The following is a 19467-nucleotide window of genomic DNA, read 5'->3' as shown; positions in this document are numbered from 1 at the left end:
TTCGCATGGGAAGCCCTGCTTTGCAAATAAGATCATCTATATCATTTTTCGATATTCCACATATATGCATTAATATACATATTTTTTTCTTTCTAACTTCACTCTGTATGACAGTCTGTAGCTCCATCCATGTCTCTGTAAATGACCCAATTGTGTTCCTTTTTGTGGTTAATATTCCAATGTATATATGTTCCATATCTGTTTTAAAAAAAAAATTTTTTTTTGGAAACTATTTATTTTGGACTGTGCTGGGTCTTTGCTACCGCGCGTGAGATTTCTCTGTTGATAGTTAGACGATCGTGGGCAACTCTCTAGTTGCGGTGCACAGGCTTCTCGTGCCTAGATTCTGTTGTGGAGCACAGGCTCTAGCGCCCTCAGGCTTCATTAGTTACAGCACACGAGCTTAGTCGCTTTGCGACAGTGTGGAATCTTCCCAGATCAGGGATCGAACTTGTGTCCCCTGCATTGGCAGGCAGATTCTTAATCACTGGACCACCAATGACGCCCCTGTGCCGTATCTTTATCCATTCCTCTGTTGATGGACATTTAGGTTGCTTCCATGTACTAGCTATTGTAAACAGTGCTGCAATGAACATTGGAGTACATGTGTCTTTTTGAATTACAGTTTTTTCCGGGTGTGTGCCTAGTAATGGGATTGCTGGGTCATATCGCAGCTCTGTTTTTAGTTTTTTAAGGAACCTCCATACCGTTCTCCTTAGTGACTGTATCAGTTTACATTCCCGCCAACAGTGCATGAAATGAAAAGTGAAAGTGAAGTCTCTCAGTCGTGTGCGACTCTCTGTGACCCCGTGGACTGTAACCTACCAGGCTTCTCTGTCCATGGGATTCTCCAGGCAAGAATACTGGAGTGGGTTGCCATTTCCTTCTCCGGGGGATCTTCCTGACTCAGGAATTGAACTCGGGTCTCCCGGCTTGCAGGCAGTCACTTAATCCTCTGAGCCACCAACAGTGCATGAGGGTTCCCTTTTCTCTACACCCTCTCCAGCATTTATTGTTTGATGATGGCCATTATGACTGGTGTGAGGTGATATCTTATTGTAGCTTTGATTTGCATTTCTCTCATAGTTATGTTGAGTGTGTTTGTTGGCCATCTATGTGCCTTCTTTGGATAAATATCTATTCAGGGCTTCTGTCCATTTTTTGATTGGGTTGTTTTTTTTGCTATTGAGCTGCATGAGTTGCTTATATATTTTGGAGTTATTTTGTCAGTCACTTCATTTGCTAATGTTAATATTTTCGCCCATTCTGAGGGTTGTCTTTTCATCTTGTTTATGGTTTCCTTTTCTGTGCAAAAGCTTTTAATTTTAATTGGGTCTTTTTGTTTTTATTTATTTCGGTTTTTGTTTTTGTTCTTATTTTTGTTTTTATTCTTATTACTCAAGGAAGTGGGTTACTTCTGCTTTTTTTTTTAACCCTAAATAACTACTGCCGTGAACACAGATGTGCAAGTATCTATTCTAGTCCCCGCCTTTCACTTCCTTTGGAAGTGTTCAAACAAATACTTCATCAACCAGGATTCTGGTAAGTTTTTTTGTTAGTGATATCACAAAACAACATTGTTAGTTTTTTCTCTCCCTAATCAAAACCTAAAAAAGGAAACAAAAAACCCTAATGTGTAACTATGCCTTGTTAAACCACTCCTGGAGATCTGCCCTCCTGATGTGTATGTGAGTGGGCAGAGAATGTGGCTGTCTGCCCACCAAGAATCACTTCTCTTGATAATGACAACTCAGTACACTTTTTCATAAATCATTATTTTTTCTGTTGCGAATTGTTGATTTGTTCAATGATTGCTATTCCTGGTAATCCCATTATTTGCAGGAGGGGGACATCAGTATGTTAACAAGTTTTTTAGAAAAATTAAAACCAGAAAAAAGTAAAGAGTACATTGTATGTGAGGTCAGTGTTTTATGAGACTTGATATGATACATACAACACACAGACACATACGTATAGACACACACAAATACACATATGATCGATTACATATATACTGGATTGTGATCTATATCTTATTTCTTACCCTAGGTCCCATTCAGAAAGTTTGACAATCATTGGTCTAGAGAAACTGACTCTTTGTGAGCTATGTGGTATCTTTCATAAATAATTTATTTTCATTGTGGAAATATGAAAAATAAATAAACAAGTCATCCATAATCCTCCCATGTGGCGATAATAACAATTGACATTTTCATACAGAAACATCCATATTTTTTCCATGCATACAAGCTCACACACATACATTTTTTCTTTCACCAAAATATCATAGTAATATACTTAAATTTTTTTATATACACATACATGAGTACATTTAAAACTGACTGAGCTATGAGGGAAGCCCTAAATATGTATTAGAATGAAGTATAGATGAATATTATGATCTTGGGTAAGGGAGGATATTCTAAGCACAACTTCTGGATAATAACCACAAAGGAAAAAATAATTGACTATATAAAAAGTAAACATTTGTTTGAGAAAATCTACTTTAAACAAAAAGGCAATTAAAACAGACTATTTGCAACATGTGTGGCATGTGCTTACTATATACAAAGCTCAATCAGATTAGTAAGAAAAAGATGAATACTGAAATAAAATAGGCTAAGGCCTAAACATGTAATTCACTAGAAGTATGAGCAATAAACCCTTAGAATACTGTTCATCCTTATAACCTTAAAGCCATACAGATACCCTAGTATGGTTATTAGAGCCTCAACTTTGGCCTCAAGTGAGTTTAAGCCCAGGCTATCATTTCCTAGCTTTTATGACCTTGAACCAGTTACATGATCTTTAAGCCTCAATTTTCTTTATTTGTGAAAGACAAGTACTGGAGGCACAGAGGATTATTGTGAGAATTAAATGCAATAAAGTATGTAAAGCGCCTGGCCCATAGTAAGCACTGTGTCCTGCTGCACTGACGACCAGACTCCAGGGAAGAAGACGGTCAGGCCCGACACCCTCAGCTACTCACAGGCAGCCCCTTGTACCCGCCTCCTGACAGGACAGCCTCTGCCAGCTCTGTGAGCCAAACAAATGATTAAGGGTGGTGTAACCTAGGGGCCTATGGAGAGGCCCTGCAAATTTGGGGGTGAGTGTCCCCAGAGTACAAATTCGGAATGACGCGAAGAACAAGGTCTCGGGGAGTGAGTGGACAGCAAAAGGCTTGGTAGATTGGATGCAGTTGCAAGTGTTGGCTAGTGGCTCCTTCAGCTGATTAAGGGCCTTGGGGCTCTATTCATCAGGGAAACGCTGGGTACCTGATTGCTGGGCATTGGTACTGTCTCACTAAGGAGCCTACCTGTCTGTTTACCTGTCTGTAAAAATGGGAAATTATCTAGCCACTTTTAAGAAGATGCTTAGGATTATACTACTGAGATGGAAGAGTTGGTCTCGGAGATGCCCTTGAATTCTTTCCTTTTTTATCCTTTGAACATACATTACTTTTGTTTTAGTATGAAATTGTTTTAACATTTGTTTTCTTTTAAATTTTTATTGGCGTGTAGTTGCTTTACATTGTTGTATTAGTTTCTGCTGTACAGCAAAATGGATCAGCTACCTATATCTCCACTGTTTTGGATTTCCTTCCCATTTAGGTCACCACAAAGCACTGAGTAGAGTTCTCTATGCTGTACAATAGATTTCATTAGTTATCTATTTTATACATAGTATCAGTAATTTATATATGTCAATTCCGATCTCCTAGTTCATCTCATCCCCCCTTCCCCTTGGTATCCATGTTTGTTCTCTATGTCTCTGTCTCTATTTCTGCTTTGTAAATAAGACTGTCTATATCAGTTTTTTCAGATTCCACATATATGTGTTAATATGCGGTATTTATTTTTTCTTAATTCTGATTGCACTCTGTATGACATACTCTAGGTCTGTCTAGGCCACTACAAATGACCCAATTTCATTACTTTTTATGATTAATATTCCACATCTTCTTTATCCATTTCTTCTCTTCTTTCAATGAAAGATGAAGTGATGTTCTTTCATTCTTTCAATCAATATTTAGCTGAGCTCTTAAAATATGCCAAGTACTATGCTTAGTGTTTGGGAAACCATAGATAGAGGGGATAAAATCCTTCTTATCTTAGTAAAGAGACAGGCACTCATCATCCAGAATTCACACAAATGTAAAACCATAACCAAGGAAAATGCCATAGGGAGAATACGTGGGCACTCATGTCAGGTGCTGTGTGACAGGAATGGCATAGAGATGTGCAGAAGAAGGCAGAGTGAGGGGCACAGCTGGAGGGAGTTGCTGGTTGGGAAACCCAGTTCAGTAATCTGAGCACATGGGCTTGGTTTTAGGAACTGGGGAGAGAAAGGTAAATATGATATCATTCTTGAAACAGATACTTTTAAAAGTATCATACTATGAGATAAACGCTCCACTGTGGACATGAATAAAGCACCAGGAAGGCATAAAGAAATAAGTGATGAATTTTGCCGAAGTGGCTAGGAATGATAGTTTTAGGAAGACTTCCCAGTAGAAGTGACATTTCAGTTGGATTTTGAAGGGCAAGGAGGAGTTCAACAGTTGGGAAGAGTGGCTCAGACAGTAAAGAATCTGCCTGCAACGCTGGAGACCCAGGTTCAATCCCTGGGTCAGGACGGTCCCCTGGAGAAGGGAATGTCTACCCACTCCAGTATTCTTGCCTGGAGAATTCAAGTCCATGGGATCACAAAGAATCAGACATGACTAAGCAACTAACACTTTTTTAGAGCTATTGTTCGTAGAATAATCAGCAGAACAAAGACACGTTCAGGGAAAGCAAATGAGTCCCAGGACTTGTCTTAAAGTAATGGTGGGTGATGGTTGTCAAGGAGTTCGTGGGAGGCTCTGGGAAGATTTTTAATATGCCCATGGCTGTTAGTGTTTCCCAGGCAGATCTCTGGATCTGAAGGCCCATGGCAAGGGGAGGCCAGGGGTAAGACTCTCTTTTGCTTTGTGCCCAGGGAGAAGAAAGGTGCACTATTTGTTCCCCAATGGGAAGGAAATGGCCGAAGAGTATGATGAGAAGACAAACGAACTACTTGGTAAGTGACAGGGGCCCCCGGTGGGCCCTTAGGAACACTTGGGGTGACCTGAGCACAGGTACACAGGCCTAGCTGAGGCTTCATGGAGAAGCTCAGCAGTACACGTGGGAGCTCGGCGAGACTGAGGCCCTTGAGGCAGAATTGTTCCTGAGAATAACCCGAGGTCAGGGCCGGACACCAGAGATGCAATGGGTGTCCACTTGGCCAGTGAACCTCACTCCACCCCCAGGCAAATGAGAGAGTTAACTCTTCTAAGGTGTGATTGGGGGTGTAGAGAAACCACTGGGAAAATCTTCACAGAGAAGGTAGAATTGAAAGTAAGCCTTGTGGGCTAAGTCATGGTGAAGGCAGCTTTCCCTGCACTTTTTTGGCTTAATTTTTGTTTTGTTTTCTGAAACCATATCAGGAACAAGCAAGAATCAGAGGCAGCAGCTTCTGACCTTGCCTCAGAGGCAGCTCTGTTAAATATACCCCTTGTCTTGGAGAACGTCTGAATCAAAGGGAGGAGGAAGGAGAAATGGTGATTTTGCGGCATCATCACTTTCATTCCTGCAGCCCTTTTCCCTTTTTCTCTAAGAATAAGCTCATGAATAGAGGCTCCAGCTCAGATTTCTGGAAATTATTTGATTTGCTCATTCTCTGTTCTCAGGTATGCATATCAGCATGAACTGACTTCCCGAAGTTATGTGGCTGGTTCTTTGACCCAGGGCCTGAGGCTGTCAGCAGTGGGAGTTGGTCTCTTTTTATTAAGTTTCACCTGAAATGCTAAGACCAATGATGGAATCATGGGCTAGGTTATTTTCTTGTCATTATTCTTGACTTTAATTTCTTCCTGGGCCTGATGGACAGGTAGTACTGTTGAGGGAATTTCTTTTTCCCTTTTTCTGACAGCTCATAAATGTCTAGAACTGACAACATGGATCACATGGGTTTGCATTCTCTTCATCTCCAGTCTTAAAACATGTGTCCTGCGCATGCTCAGCCGCAAAGTGAAGTGTTGATCCTTCCTTATTATGAGCTGCTTGGGTTCCAGTCCCAATTGGTTTAATATGGTGCTATTAAAAAATCTTGATGTGTTTAGCATATGACACTGATTTGGTGGAAACCAGTACAGTAGTAATATCCTCACAATGCATGGTAATTTATAGCACTCCCAGGGGGTGACAGCCTTGGGATGCCTAATGGGGTGAGCTTATGAAAGCAGAGGTCACGTGGGCTGACCAGCACCATCACCAGGCCAAGGACTCGCCACAGCTCCTCTCGCTGAGCCCCCAGTGGCACTCTCTTCTTCTCACAGAGCGAATAATACAGCAATTGCTGCTGTGGCTATAAAAACAAACAAGTAAACCCCAAGGCCTCTTGGTTGTGCTTGGACACAAACTTGAAATGAAGAACAAGCCCAGGTTACTTCATTGGTAACATCCCATGTGAACCTGTTACTTTCCCTCGTGGCAGGTCAAGACTAGACAGGGGCCTCCCAACTCCTTTTTCTTAAAAGCAGAAATGGAGGTTCATAGGAGAATGTTGTTTGAAAAAGTCTACCTAAGGATAGTAATACTGTACCTTTTATTGGGCGCCATGCCAAGTGCTTTACACCAACCAGCCCCGTCACAGCTCAGCGTGGTAGGTAGGTGCTGCTGCATTAATTTTACAGTCAGGAAAACTGCAAGTTTCAGGAGCTTAAGCACCTTGCTCAGAAGCACATAGCTGGTTAGTTACAGGGCTTGGGTTTAAGCCTAGGTCTGTGTGATGAAGAGCCCGTGCTTTTAATCCACAACAACATACTGTTGGGAGTTGAGAATATTTAATCCTGTTTTGTTTTTTTAACTAAATTTTGTTCTCCTCAGAATGGCCCAAGTAGAGACTGGTGGGAGCAGGACAGAGGGGAACACTCCACTCAAACCAGTGGGCCCTTTGAACAGCTGACCCTTTTCTTATTCATCTCCAACCACCCCACCCCATGCCGGCCAGCTTGCAAAATACTGTTTGTTTTTAATTTTTAAGTATAAATAATCCCAGGGCCTGAACTGACTTTCACTTGTGCATTCGTTGAAGCAAAATATGGACAGGGTTTTTGTGGTGTAAATGGGAATGGTTTCCATTTTTTATTTTTTTCCAGCTAATTATACAAATTGGATAATTGGTCAAACTGGTTTTCTGTCTGAAAAACCCAGAAAGTAATTTATAGAGAGAATTACCAATAGTGCATCTGTCTGGGTCAGAGCCCTTCCAGTCGGTGTTAATAACCATAGTAGTGTCATATTTTTTTTCCTGCCCGCTCAATGCTATTCATCCCCACCCCCCACAATGAATGCTGTATGTGTATTCATAGAGAAAAAAAAACTGAAGGGCCCCATAACAATGATCGGAACATCAAACCAGCCCTAGAAGAACACAGCATGTCCAGGGGGGCCGAGGCTGAAGGGCAGGCCATCCCCCAGCGATTACATTCGGATTACCGGCTTAATCTGCTGTGGTATTTGACCGCCAGCCTAACCACCCCAGGCTGCATTTGGAGGATATTGAGCACTTTCATCCCCAAGCACTTCACCGGCTTTATAAATGACCCACTCGATTCCCTTCAGCCTCCTCAGGGATGGGACGTGGCAGCTGTTTAATAGCCACATAGCAATGTTGCAGTGTTTTAGGGCAGAAAAGAAGAATCCTGCATCCAGTTTAAGCTGCAGGGAGTATTTAGGAAAGGGGAATGTAATTACCCACACTGGAAGTGGGCCAGGGCTGGGAGCTCTGGGGAAGGAGGCCTTTAGGACCTCTACTTTCCAGCCCACCTGAAAGATGGGGCCTCCTTTCAGCAGTCAGGGACATCAGCCTGCTTCCTGCTGACTTAGGAAAAAGGCCCCAGGCGCTGCCTCCTTCATATATTCCCCATCAGACCCTTTACAGGGTCATTGAAAGTCTCCTTTCCAAGGACTGGCCCTGGCTCAGCCAGGAAGATATGACAGCGTCCCGGGGAGCTGCCTTGCACACACCAGTTTGGGTTTAACATATAATCAAATCAGAGTGACAGCAGGTGGAAACAGTCTTCTGTTGCCGCAGGAGCTGTCCTTGAGTTCAGGAACAAAGACAGGACAAGAAAGACAAGACGAAGCGTGTATTTGCATGTGTGCATCCATGCCCACATCCATGGGAGAAATAATAAGGACTTCACCAAAATCATTTATTGGCTCTTATCTCACAGGGGAATGAATACAGAGACCTTCTTCATATTCTAACAAAGAATTTAACCCCAAGGTGTTAAAAATGGTGAAACAGCCAAGGGTCCAAGTTTCTGTGACCTGAGTGGCTTTTAAGGCCAGCAGTAAGGAAACCAGTAGCTAACTTTCCATCTCCTTAGGGTCCTTTTGGGGAACATTTCTGTTCCAAACCCAATTATTCCATAGATAAGTAGAAAAGAGTAGATCAAAATTGGCTTTCCTGGCCACACTGGCACTGTGCTTCAGGACACATGATTTAACAAGGCCCGTGATCACCGGACACCTCACTTGTCCAGCCTCAAATAATTAAGTGTTTTTCAGAAATTAAATTTTCAAATAATTGAAGCTTTTCTTTTAAATGCTAAAATCTTAAAAAGAAATAGAGCTTTAAAAAAAAAAAACTAAAAATATTATATATGCTATTGAATATTTTTGAGGAGGACATTGCAACCCACTCCAGTATTCTTACCTGTAGAATCCCAATGGATGGAGGAGTCTGGCTGGCTACAGGGTCGCAAAGAGTTGGACACGACTGAAGAGACTTAGCACAGATAAATATTTATAGAATACAAGTTAGCCATTTACTAGTGATTCAGATTCTGGTCTTGGAGTTAGGAGACATGAATTTTACCTGTGGATTTTGCAAGTGAGTGTCTCTTTCTGAGCCTTGGTAATTCTTTATACTCTTCCTTGGAGAGAGGTAGCAGGGGTTGAAGGAGAGCAGGCAGGGAAGAATGCTATTTCTCATTTGAAAGATACAAGCATTGGACTGGACGCTTTCTAAAAGAACCTCCACCTTTAAGCTCTGTTTTGACTGTTCTCACCTCGGGATCCCATCAGGGTCTAAGGATGCTTGTTTGCCCTCACACCAAATGGTCCCACACGCTTTTTAGTTCTGACCCTGCACTCAGTGTGAGCTACCCCATCGTGCTGTTGTCAGTATGCCTGGGAAAAAATAATGTCCTGCCTTATTCTACACATCGCATTTTACACGTGTCTGAGTAAGAATCTGGGAGTGATCTTTTCTACAGTAGAGTGAGATACACGGGTCTGTCACAGTAAGTCGCAGCTTAGAGGCGTTTGTCGTTTCTGAATTTGTAGCTGTGAAGGCTGTAACCCAGAAGACTGGCTTCCTAGTTAAGCAAGGTATTACGAGAATAGATTTGGATGTACTTCTAGTCACAGTCCAGTCACTTAAGAGAGAAGTATTTGTGAGAAAAAAAAAAAAAGTTGCCTATAAAGCATATTTCCAAGTTTTACTCTTCCTTATTAATTTTCATTATAAACTTGGAAATGTGTTTCTAGGGAGAGTTTCTGGCCCTGAGACGTAATAAAATCACATTGCAGAATTCAACAGACCTTATAAAAGCACATATTCAAGGGAAAATCCTCATTTTACAGCATACTTTTGTGTTCAGCTTGTGTGCCTTACTTAGAGCAGGGAGGGTGTTTGGGGTTTGGCGCAGCTACTCAGAAGAAACCCATCCTGAGAATCACACTCACCCCCCGGCCCAGAAAAGGAGCAACCACCACAGGACACCGGGTGCTTTCTGAGTTGTTTAGCTCCTCACGGCCACTCCAGGAAGGCTGCTGGCCTGGAGCAGCGCCTGAGCCGCCACCTGGGAGACCCCCATTGCCTCAGGGAGGGAAGGAGCCGAGCGCTCGCGCTTGGGAAAGCCCCTTGTGGCCACGGGCTGCTGACAGCAGTCGGCCGTGACAGGGCTGGGTGGGGTCCCTGAGCATCCCAGTGGGGCTCTCAGTGTCTACTGCACTAGACTTTTCACTTAAAATTTCCATAAAAGTGTGGGCCTTACCGGAAAAAAAAATTCTTACGCAAACATCTGGGCTGTAAAATAGAAACGATTATTTGCATTATAAAAGGATGATTCCACTCTATAAGAAATTTATGTTAGATCTTTTATAAATAATACACTTAAAATATGGTGTGTGCCTCACGTTTCCTGTAAATACAACTGTGGGGGTGTTATTTTAAGCCAGGTACACCTGAAATGAGTAAACTTCTCAATTTGGACTTCTGAGTCATGAGACAAATCTGCTTATCAGCTTTCACACTCTTAACTCATTCTTCCTTTGCCTATTTTTAGAAGGAAGAATGCACATCAACTCAGGCTTCTTGGGATCCATATTTTCCCTGTTACTAGTAGCCACCCTTTTCCCAACCTTCACATCATCCCTGTGCTTGAAGTCATACCTGGGGGTTTCTGACTTCACTTGGTGCCTTTCATAGCTTTAATTCTTTTTGTCTGGGCTCCCTGATCTGTTGTTTACAAACTGTCTAATATTGAAAATGCTGTCCTGAGATTTCAGGGGTTGTGAGGTCCCTGCTCAGATGGATAAAGTTAGTCCATGAAGGCCTGTCGCTCCCACTTTTATCCTGTTCCTGTACCTAAAGTGATGTCAACGATTCAGCAGAAGAGAGCAGAACACCTTTCCTCCCCGTAATCCCACTGCTTCCTTCTCTCCTCAGTGAGGAAGTGGCGTGTGAAGAGTGCCCTGGGAGCCTTGGGCCAGTGGCAGATTGAGGTGGGAGAGCCAGCACTCCCAGGAGCAGGGAGCCTGGGGCCTGAACTCATCACGGAAAGCAATGCCAATGTATGTCTGTCTGTCAGGTGTCTTGGGGAGGCTGGGGGAGTGGGCTGCTAGCCCTCAAGGGCAGCCACCATGTCTTGTTCACCTCCTCATCTCCAGTGTGCCCACCTGGATGCAGTTCCCTTGAATGGATACCCAAAGGGTTCTGGCTTAGTCATCCCAGAGCAGGGGCTCCAGGCTTCGTAGGTCACAGCAGTGGAAGCATCAGAGGAGAGCTAAGGAGCTCCCATTTTGTCCCCGGGTAGAGCTTTGTGGAGGGGAGCCATCCCTTCCTACCCCTCTCCAAGAATAGTCCTTGAATTGGATTTGCCTTCTGCAGCCCATATTCGTGCGCAAAGACACCAAGATGAGTTTCCAGTGGCGAATTCGAAACCTCCCGTACCCTAAGGATGTTTACAATGTCTGTGTGGACCAGAAGGAGCGCTGTGTTGTTGTCAGAACAACCAACAAAAAGTAAGTGGCATGGTAGGCACCTGCCTACTTGTGTATGAACAAGGTGGGGGTGGGGTTTGACCTAGGGTTAGGACTCAGACAGTTCCCCACCCCAGAGGGTAGAGCAGCCTCCTCTTCCAGGGCTGAGAGGGGCAGAAGGGCTTTACTACAGCCCTAGAGCATTGGAGAAGGAAATGGCAACCCACTCCAGTGTTCTTGCCTGGAGAATCCCAGGGACAGAGGAGCCTGTTGGGCTGCCTTCTATGGGGTCGCACAGAGTCGGACATGACTGATGCGACTTAGCAGCAGCAGCAGCAGAGTAGGTACTAAAAGCTGAAGGGCTTTCTCTCTTCGGCCCTTGAATACTGTAATCAGAACCAGCTTGAATATTGTACTCAGCTCCATCAGGGCAGGGAAATTTGAACAATGAGTGTCTGGTCCAGTACTTGGCATATGCTGGAGCTCAGTAAACATTTGTTGGATGAATGAGGGGATGAGGAAATCACCCAGCCACTGACTTGCGATCTTAGGTGGTTCTGCTGTAAGGTTACTATGCCTTGACCTCTGGCTGGCTCCAGTCCATGATGAGCTTGGAGCTGGCAGGGAGCCAGAGCCTGGAAGGCACACCTGTCTGAGGTGGCAGTTACAGAGGTGTCTGGGAGCAGCAAACTTGATCCAACCCCCCTGGGGGTAGGGGTGTCCCTAGAGGGACAGGGGGTGAGTGCTTCTTGGAAGTCTCCTGCATGATGTTTCAAAGAGTGTGCTCACATCCCTTTTCCTCCTCTTCTCATGGCCTGCTCAGTTCAGTTCAGTTCAGTCGCTCAGTTGGGTTGAGGGGACAGAAGGTGACCGAGGTGGAGATCTGATCCTGGCGGGACTGCTTCTTGGCTGATTATCTTGGAAATGCACTGATCTCGTTTGGGTTTCTGGAACTCTGACTGACCACAGAAGAGAAGAGCCCCGTAATGACTTGGTTGTGAACTGAATCAGAGGGATTGCAGTGTAGGACCAACTCCCATGAAATAGATTTAGGGCATTGAGATGGGAGGTTTTATGAGTTACTAGTCCACAGACGGTGAAGCTACCCAGCATGTCTCATGGGGTGCTCAGCTTAGGCCAGAGATGCCCCCTCCAGTTTACCTAGAGTAAGGAGGACCCAGTATTGGTCCATCTTCTCAGGCGGTGTGGTGCCAGCCTCCCACCATCTCTCTCAGGTCCATGATGCCACAGGGAAGCAGTGTGGCTCCCAGGCTCCCCTGGTGCAACCCTGGGTTCACCCTCCTCTCTGACCCCCACACCCTGTCACTTTGGCAGGGTTAAGGGGTGGGGAAGGGGTGGAGATGAATGAATTAATTTCAGGATTATTGCTGTACATGCAGCCAGCAGCCCCTAAAGTGAGACTTGTCTATAAATATAAAGTCATAATAATAAGGGTTTGCGTTTGTAAAGCACGTTATAGCCCTCAGATAAAAGGCAGTTTATTCCCGTTATTGTTCTCATCATTAACAGGAGTCAGTGCCTAAAGTAGAATTTAGCAATTTCAGACAACAGAGAAATTGCCTTTAGGAAAACAAACTCCATGCTTCAGCAAGCATTCCCTGGCGTCAGAGGCCCTGGGCCCAAACTAGGAACAAAAGTGCTTCTGATAGCGCTTGAATCTGCAGCCCAGCAGTTTGTGGAGCTGGCTGCTGCCTCCCTTTTGTCCCCCAGAGGTCACTGTCGAATATAGATATCAAGCAAAAATGTGATTACCAAGGAGCGAGAGAAGAGAGGCTAGCTAGCTCACCAGAAAATTCATCTGCAGGCCGGTCCTCTGGGTCCCATCTCCTGCGCATATCCAACCATAGGTGGCACTGTTGGCCAGGCGCTCCACTCCAGCGCCCCGGGCAAGGGGAGATGCTGCTGAACTGCCCGGTGAGGCCAGGTGGGATGGAGTCGTGCCTCCAGAGGGAGCAGGACCAGGATCGGATTCCCACCGAGGGGAGAGTATGTGAGTGCTCACTTCAGGGCCTGCACTGAGATCTCAGGGTCAGTGCGGCCCAGCCTGGCGCAGCACAGCCTCGGGACCCTCTGCTGGGAGGAAGGCGGGAGAGGCTGCTAAGCCCTCAACCGGCTCCTCCTGAGCCTAGTGGCATGTTCATTTTCTACTTGGAGTAGTAACACGTCCTGTACCTTTACTTCCTCTAACTATACACAACTCAGTGGCTATTCCTTTGAGCAGAGTTTAACTTTTTCAAGGTACTGTAAAACTATTTTCTGATCATCATACCACCCAGTGGTGGACAGGGTATGTATAATTCTCGTGCTGTATATGAACGATTCCGTGAGAGCATCTATAAAGTCAGCGTGATGCGCTTGACTTACTGGAGGGGATAGTGACGGTTTTCATGCCCAGGCCTCTGCAGTTTCCACCACACTGTGGCTTTTCTGATTTGATGTCCTTCACCTGAAGGTTCCATGTCTGCCCTGATTCTAATATTCTGGAATATGGTCATCAGTAAAAGCCAGAGTCCCTGAAAAACTGGGTTTGCCACTTTTCTTGATAGAATTGATTCCAGTGAATTATGTCCTTGGCCTCAGGTAATAGCAAGAGATGAACCAGGGAAGGAAGAAGCTGCTTTTCTGGGATCTGATTGTGGCGTCATCTGTTCCCATCATCTGTTAGGAATGCTTGTGCAGAGAGAAGGTTCTGAGCCTCAGCCTTAGAAGCTGGCAGCTCTGAGTGGAAGGAGCTGGGCGTGGAGTAGGAGGATGTCAGCTTGAATCTGGCCTCTGCTACATATTAATCATGGCATTTTTGGGCAAGGTTTCCTCATCTATCACAGGAGAATACTCCTGCGTACATCATAGATTGTTTGGGGAATTAGAAAATTGTATATTGTACTCAGCCCTGTGGCCGGCCTGAGGAAATTAGAGCCTAAAGAGAGTTTGGCTGATTTGACATTGGTAATACTAACTCTGTGGGAGTGTTAATAGGCATCTCTAGAAAAAAGGATTCTGTGGTCAAATAAGGTTAGGAAACTGAATTAAATGGGTTTCTCTTTGGTAGGACTTCTGAGAGCCTGAAATATGTGAATGTGCATTATAGGCAGAGGTGACCAGTTTGTCTGGAGTGTTGATGTTTAAGCAAGAAGGAAGATGGGCCTACTGATCGTCTAAGGGACAGACTGACTACAGGCTTCCCTCGACCACTCTGGCCAAGCCTGTGTGCAGAGCACCCACGGGAGGTCTGTGGGCCCAGCCCATGTGACTCCACAGCCGTCCTGCTTCTACTATCAGCTTCCTTCAGAGCCGCTCTCTCTAGGCCTGCTCTCTTGTGCCCTTTCTCAGTTCAATGCGAAGGGAGAACAAGCTGGGAAAGGACTGGGAATGGGGAAGGGAATATAGCAGAGAAAGAGAGTGATGCAGTGCTGTAGGTCATCTCTGAAAGAGTGAAGGAGCTGTCTTTTTGCACAGCTTGGAGACAGGTACCAGGTTAGCCTGTTCTGTTCCCAGTGACTTAAAAGTTCATCTGGGGCAGCTATTTTATTTGAGAAAGGAATCTGGAGGAAGAAACAGATCCTGGAGTTAAGTGGCCTGCCCAGAGTCACAGGGCAGGGCCAGGGGTCCTCCTGGGAGCCCTTACTTCCACACACATCTTTGCACGCTTTTACATTCAGAAAGGAAGGCCACTCTGTGTTAGAGGGAGTGCTCAGGAGACCTGCATAGTGGTTGAATCCTGGGGGAGACCACCCCCCATCTCTGCCCCATCCTTGGAACCTAGATGGTCTGATCCTTTGAGGTGAGAATGGAGAGCGATAGAGGAGTCAGGAGATTGAGGGGATTATCACTGTAATAAGGGCATCTCCCTTTACCAGTTTTATGACGTGGACAAGATACCTGACTTGCCTATGCCTCAGTCTCCTCTTCTATAAAAGAGGATGACAGAAGCAGCCAACCTGAGAGCGCTGTTTTCAGGAGTCAGTGTGTGAACAGTGCCCGGCACGGATTTAGAATTCATAAATGTCACCTCTCACTGTGTGGCTGAGACTGAGGATAGTGAAGGCAGGTGAGAATGGGGGTTGTTGCACATCAGCTAAAAGCCCAGGGACTACCCCACTATAAAGGCCTAGCTTTCAGCAGAAACAAGATTTCAGGCAGCGATATGGCCTTGTTTCTTCTTCATCCTTAAAGCCCCAGGTCACAGCTCTGGACAGAGTTGATGCCTAAGAAATGTTTGCTGCCTGCCTAGGGCTGCCAGAGGCTGGGCGTTTGGACTTGCCTGGAAGCACAGTGGGTCCGTCTCTAGTCCAGGCGCTGGTGAGAAGGTGAACCATGGTATTCTCAGGGCAAATCCCAAGGCAGGGATAGAGATAAGGGGGTGTGAGCTGTTTCTTGAGGAGAGAAAGCAGATGCCTCATGCTCCCTTGAAGGCTGCCCATCAGGAGCCCCTGAAAAGATGGGTTTAACCTCAACCAATAAACTAAATCCATTAGAATAGACTCAAAACAGTGAGCCCCCAGACCTACTCTGCCACCACCTCCCTGCCATGTGAGAGGTGATGGGAGTACCACGGGGACGCTGAGGCAAGTCGTGCAACTCGAGTTCCCTTTGATCTTGTCATTGCTGTTGAGGCCAAGCCCTGGACTCTACCTCCCCTGCCTGGGGCATGTGCCTTGACAGCGTGGGACACAGGTGTGTCCCTGTCCCCCCTCCCCAGCACACAGCCAGGTAGGCATTGAGGACATGCCACGTTCTGCACAGCGAGGCCTTACACAGGCCCACTGGGTTCAGTTGAGCCGTGTGTGCCAGGCTGCTGCTCTCCCGCTTCTGCTGCTTGTGTATATTTGCAGGGAAGATGTTAACACTTCCTAACAAGCCTTTGTGTTCATCTAATCTCCGCTGTTTAACCTTTGACTCCCTCCCTATTATCAGTGTCTGCCACCTTTGCTGGCCAGACCAAGGGCCCCAGGAAGAGCCCTCAGCCTGGGCTGGCTAGGAGGAGGATGAGGCCGACATTCCACCCCGGTCTGCAGGCAGATGGATCGCCTTTCCCTGGGGCAGAGCTTTGGAAAATAAAGCAAACTTGTGGTGCCATTAGGATCCCCCAACCCCCACTCCTTTTGAACTGTCAGCCTTTAAGTAAACATTCTTTTCCTGCCGTGGGTCCCAGCACCTTGGCGGGGAGTGAGGAACCTGGGAGGAGAGGGGGCCCTGAGAGTCCTCACTGAACAAGGGATTTCAGCAGGGAGAACAGGGCAGAAATGCTGCCTTGATGTCAACTCTGAGTCCCCAGGGCATCAGGGCTTTTGAAGTGGACTGGGGGGAGCTGCCATAGGACCAGGCCCCTCTGAAGTATTAAAAGCCAGTCCTCTCCAGGCCCTCACTTGTGTGTGTTTGTGCCTGTCTGCAGTGTTCTCTGCGCAGGCCACAGCCTCGTGGCAGCACTGATGCCATGCCTGGGTGACAGGTCTGGCAGCCACCAGCCAGAGCCTAGGTGACACTTCCACCAAGGAAAATGCCAGACGGTCCTGTTGCTAGAGATGAGGAGGCCATTCTTAGTGCTCCAATGTAATAAGCTCCAGACCAGGATTGGGGAACTTTAATCTGACCCTACTAACTGGCTGTGAAACCAAGCAAGATAATTCACCTCTCTGAGCCCGAGTTTCCTCTTTGGTAAAGGAGGTCAAATTTCCTGCAAAATCCGGTTACAGACATTATGGGTTGGATGTTACTATCTGGGTGGTCGTTTTTGTTTAATTTTGGGTGCACTGCTCTGCATGTGGGATCTTAGTTCCTTGACCAGGGATCAAACCTGCACCCCCTGTATTGGAGGCACGAAGTCTTAACCACTAAACTGCCAGGTGAGTCCCAGGGTTCCCCCCGCCGCCGCCCCAACTAAAGGGATCGTTCATGGCAAATAAATGGGGAAACAGTGGTTGACTTTATTTTGGGGGGCTCCGAAATCACTGCAGATGGTGACTGCAGCCATGAAATTAAAAGATGCTTACTTCTTAGAAGAAAGTTATGACCAACCTAGACAGCATATTAAAAAGCAGAGAGATTACTTTGTCAACAAAGGTCCATCTAGTCAAGGCTATGGTTTTTCCAGTGGTCATGTATGGATGTGAAAGTTGGACTGTGAAGAAAGCTGAGCGCCGAAGAATTGATGCTTTTGAACTGTGGTGTTGGAGAAGACTCTTGAGAGTCCCTTGGACTGCAAGGAGATCCAACCAGTCCATCCTAAAGGAGATCAGTACTGGGTGTTCATTGGAAGGACTGATGTTGAAGCTGAAACTCCAATACTTTGGCTACCTGATGTGAAGAGCTGACGCATTGGAAAAGACTCTGATGCTGGGAAAGATTGAGGGCAGGAGGAGAAGAGGACAAAAGAGGATGAGCTGACTGGATGGCATCACTGACTCAATGGACATGGGTTTGGGTGGACTGTGGGAGTTGGTGATGGACAGGGAGGCCTGGCGTGCTGTGGTTCATGGGGTTGCAAAGAGTCGGACACGACTGAGCGACTGTACTGAACTGAACTGAAAGGGATCATTAATCTCTGGACTGGCACCTGCAAATGAGGGGGACCATGTGTGATATGTGAAAATGGAGTAGGGTCTTATGGTCAGCAAAGTAGGCCAGAACCCCAGAGATCGGGCTTCTGTGATGAGTCACACGGCTTGTTCTCTTAGGGAGATTTCTCCTTGTGGATTAACTTCCCTCTCTTGCCTATAAGTGGAGTCAGGCTAACCCTAAAAGAGGGAGAGGTAGCAGAGGGCCTCAGTAAAGTGCCATGTAAGTGCCACTGTCAGTCCCCAGCTCTGGAAGACAGCCTTAGGTGTCCTTATTCTGTCCTTGTTTGCAGACATAGCTGTTTTCTTGGGGTGCTGAGGAGGTAGCGCTTGCCTGGCCCAGTTGTGTTTCCCGGGAGGCTTCTTCCACATGTCTCTGGGATTGATGAACTTGAAATATGAGTCACTCTAACCCCTGGTCTAATCAAGGAATTATGACTGGCCAGAAGGCCTTTCATTCTTTTCTTTCCAGGGTCACTAAGCTCTAAAATACTGGCCTTCTAACTGGCTTCCCTTCTTCCTCTTTGGCTGGGGGGTGGGGAGGACTGTATAGAAGCTTGGCATTAAAGGGCCTGATGCCCATCTGTGGGGGTCCCCATGCTGGGTGTTCTCACGGCCTCTTGGTGTCCCCACAGGTACTACAAGAAGTTCTCCATTCCTGACCTAGAAAGATACCAGCTACCTCTGGATGAATCCTTGCTGAGCTTTGCTCACGCCAACTCCACTCTCATTATCTCTGTGAGATTCGTTCAGACTTCTTGGCCACTGTGTCAGGGAAAGGCTCCTTCTTTTGCCCACTTCCCAGTTACTCAGTTGCAGCCCCAACAACTCCTGGGGTATGCTTGCTAGGGAACAGGCCTCTCCAACAGAATGGGATGACCAGGCGAGGGCTCAGGAGACTGATTTTAAAATCACAGCTAGAACTGGGTAGAGGGTGATGGGGAGGGGTGAGATCCACAGAACTGGAGCTCTAGAAGGTCCAAAAGCCTACCTGTACCCCCACGTGACCTTAAGCAAATCATTCAACCTTGTAGGCCTCAATTCCCTCGTCTTTGAATAAAGGGAGCAGAAGGAGGATCTCCCTAGTGGGCCAGTGGTTAAGACTTTGCCTTCCTATGCAGGGGGCATGGATTCAATCCCTGGTTGGGGAACTAAGATCCGACATGCCTTGTGGTTTGGCCAGAAATGGGGCAGGGGGCCCTGAGTGTGTTGGGTGGAGGCTGTGTGTTGAAAGGGGTGATATGATTGATTCATGTCTTCTCCTCGCTCCATCCTCAGTACCAGAAGCCAAAGGAGGTCCTGGTAGCTGAGTCAGAGCTGCAGAAGGAACTGAAGAAGGTAAAGACAGCCCACAGCAGTGACGGGGACTGCAAGACTCAGTAGCTGACGCCTGAGCCTGACTTCTGACACTGGGTGGGTGAGGCTTTTGCTGTAGGCCTGTGAGACTTTGGGCTTGGGCCTTTCTGGCACAGGGGCAGCCTCTCTCCTCCCAGGAGCTGTCTAAGCTTTGTAAGAACTGGGCCTCAGGGCGTTCCTAGCCCTAGGTCGTGGTCTTCCCTCCTGAGTAAAGCAATTCTGAGTCACTGTGTGTGCTA

General features: G+C 46.4%; 1 protein-coding gene across 2 annotated transcripts in view; it reads left to right on the top strand.

Moving 5' to 3' along the window:
- The window catches only part of DPCD (deleted in primary ciliary dyskinesia homolog (mouse)), a 22137-nt gene extending 2670 nt beyond the window's left edge, over positions 1 to 19467 (top strand). The window contains exons 2-6 of one of the 2 annotated variants that reach the window (XM_070363518.1): positions 4981 to 5061; positions 10765 to 10889; positions 11206 to 11339; positions 18508 to 18610; positions 19151 to 19467. In XM_070363518.1, the coding sequence (XP_070219619.1) occupies positions 4981 to 5061; positions 10765 to 10889; positions 11206 to 11339; positions 18508 to 18610; positions 19151 to 19255 (548 nt within the window). In that variant the 3' untranslated portion in view covers positions 19256 to 19467. Of the gene's footprint in view, positions 1 to 4980; positions 5062 to 10764; positions 10890 to 11205; positions 11340 to 18507; positions 18709 to 19150 lie in introns of both variants that reach the window. The other variant, XM_070363517.1, reaches the window with a different exon arrangement.

Source organism: Bos mutus, chromosome 26, assembly GCF_027580195.1.
Source record: "Bos mutus isolate GX-2022 chromosome 26, NWIPB_WYAK_1.1, whole genome shotgun sequence".
NCBI lineage: Eukaryota > Metazoa > Chordata > Mammalia > Artiodactyla > Bovidae > Bos > Bos mutus.
Note: the sequence above shows the minus strand (reverse complement) of the source record. Positions and strands in the feature narration are given on the sequence as shown.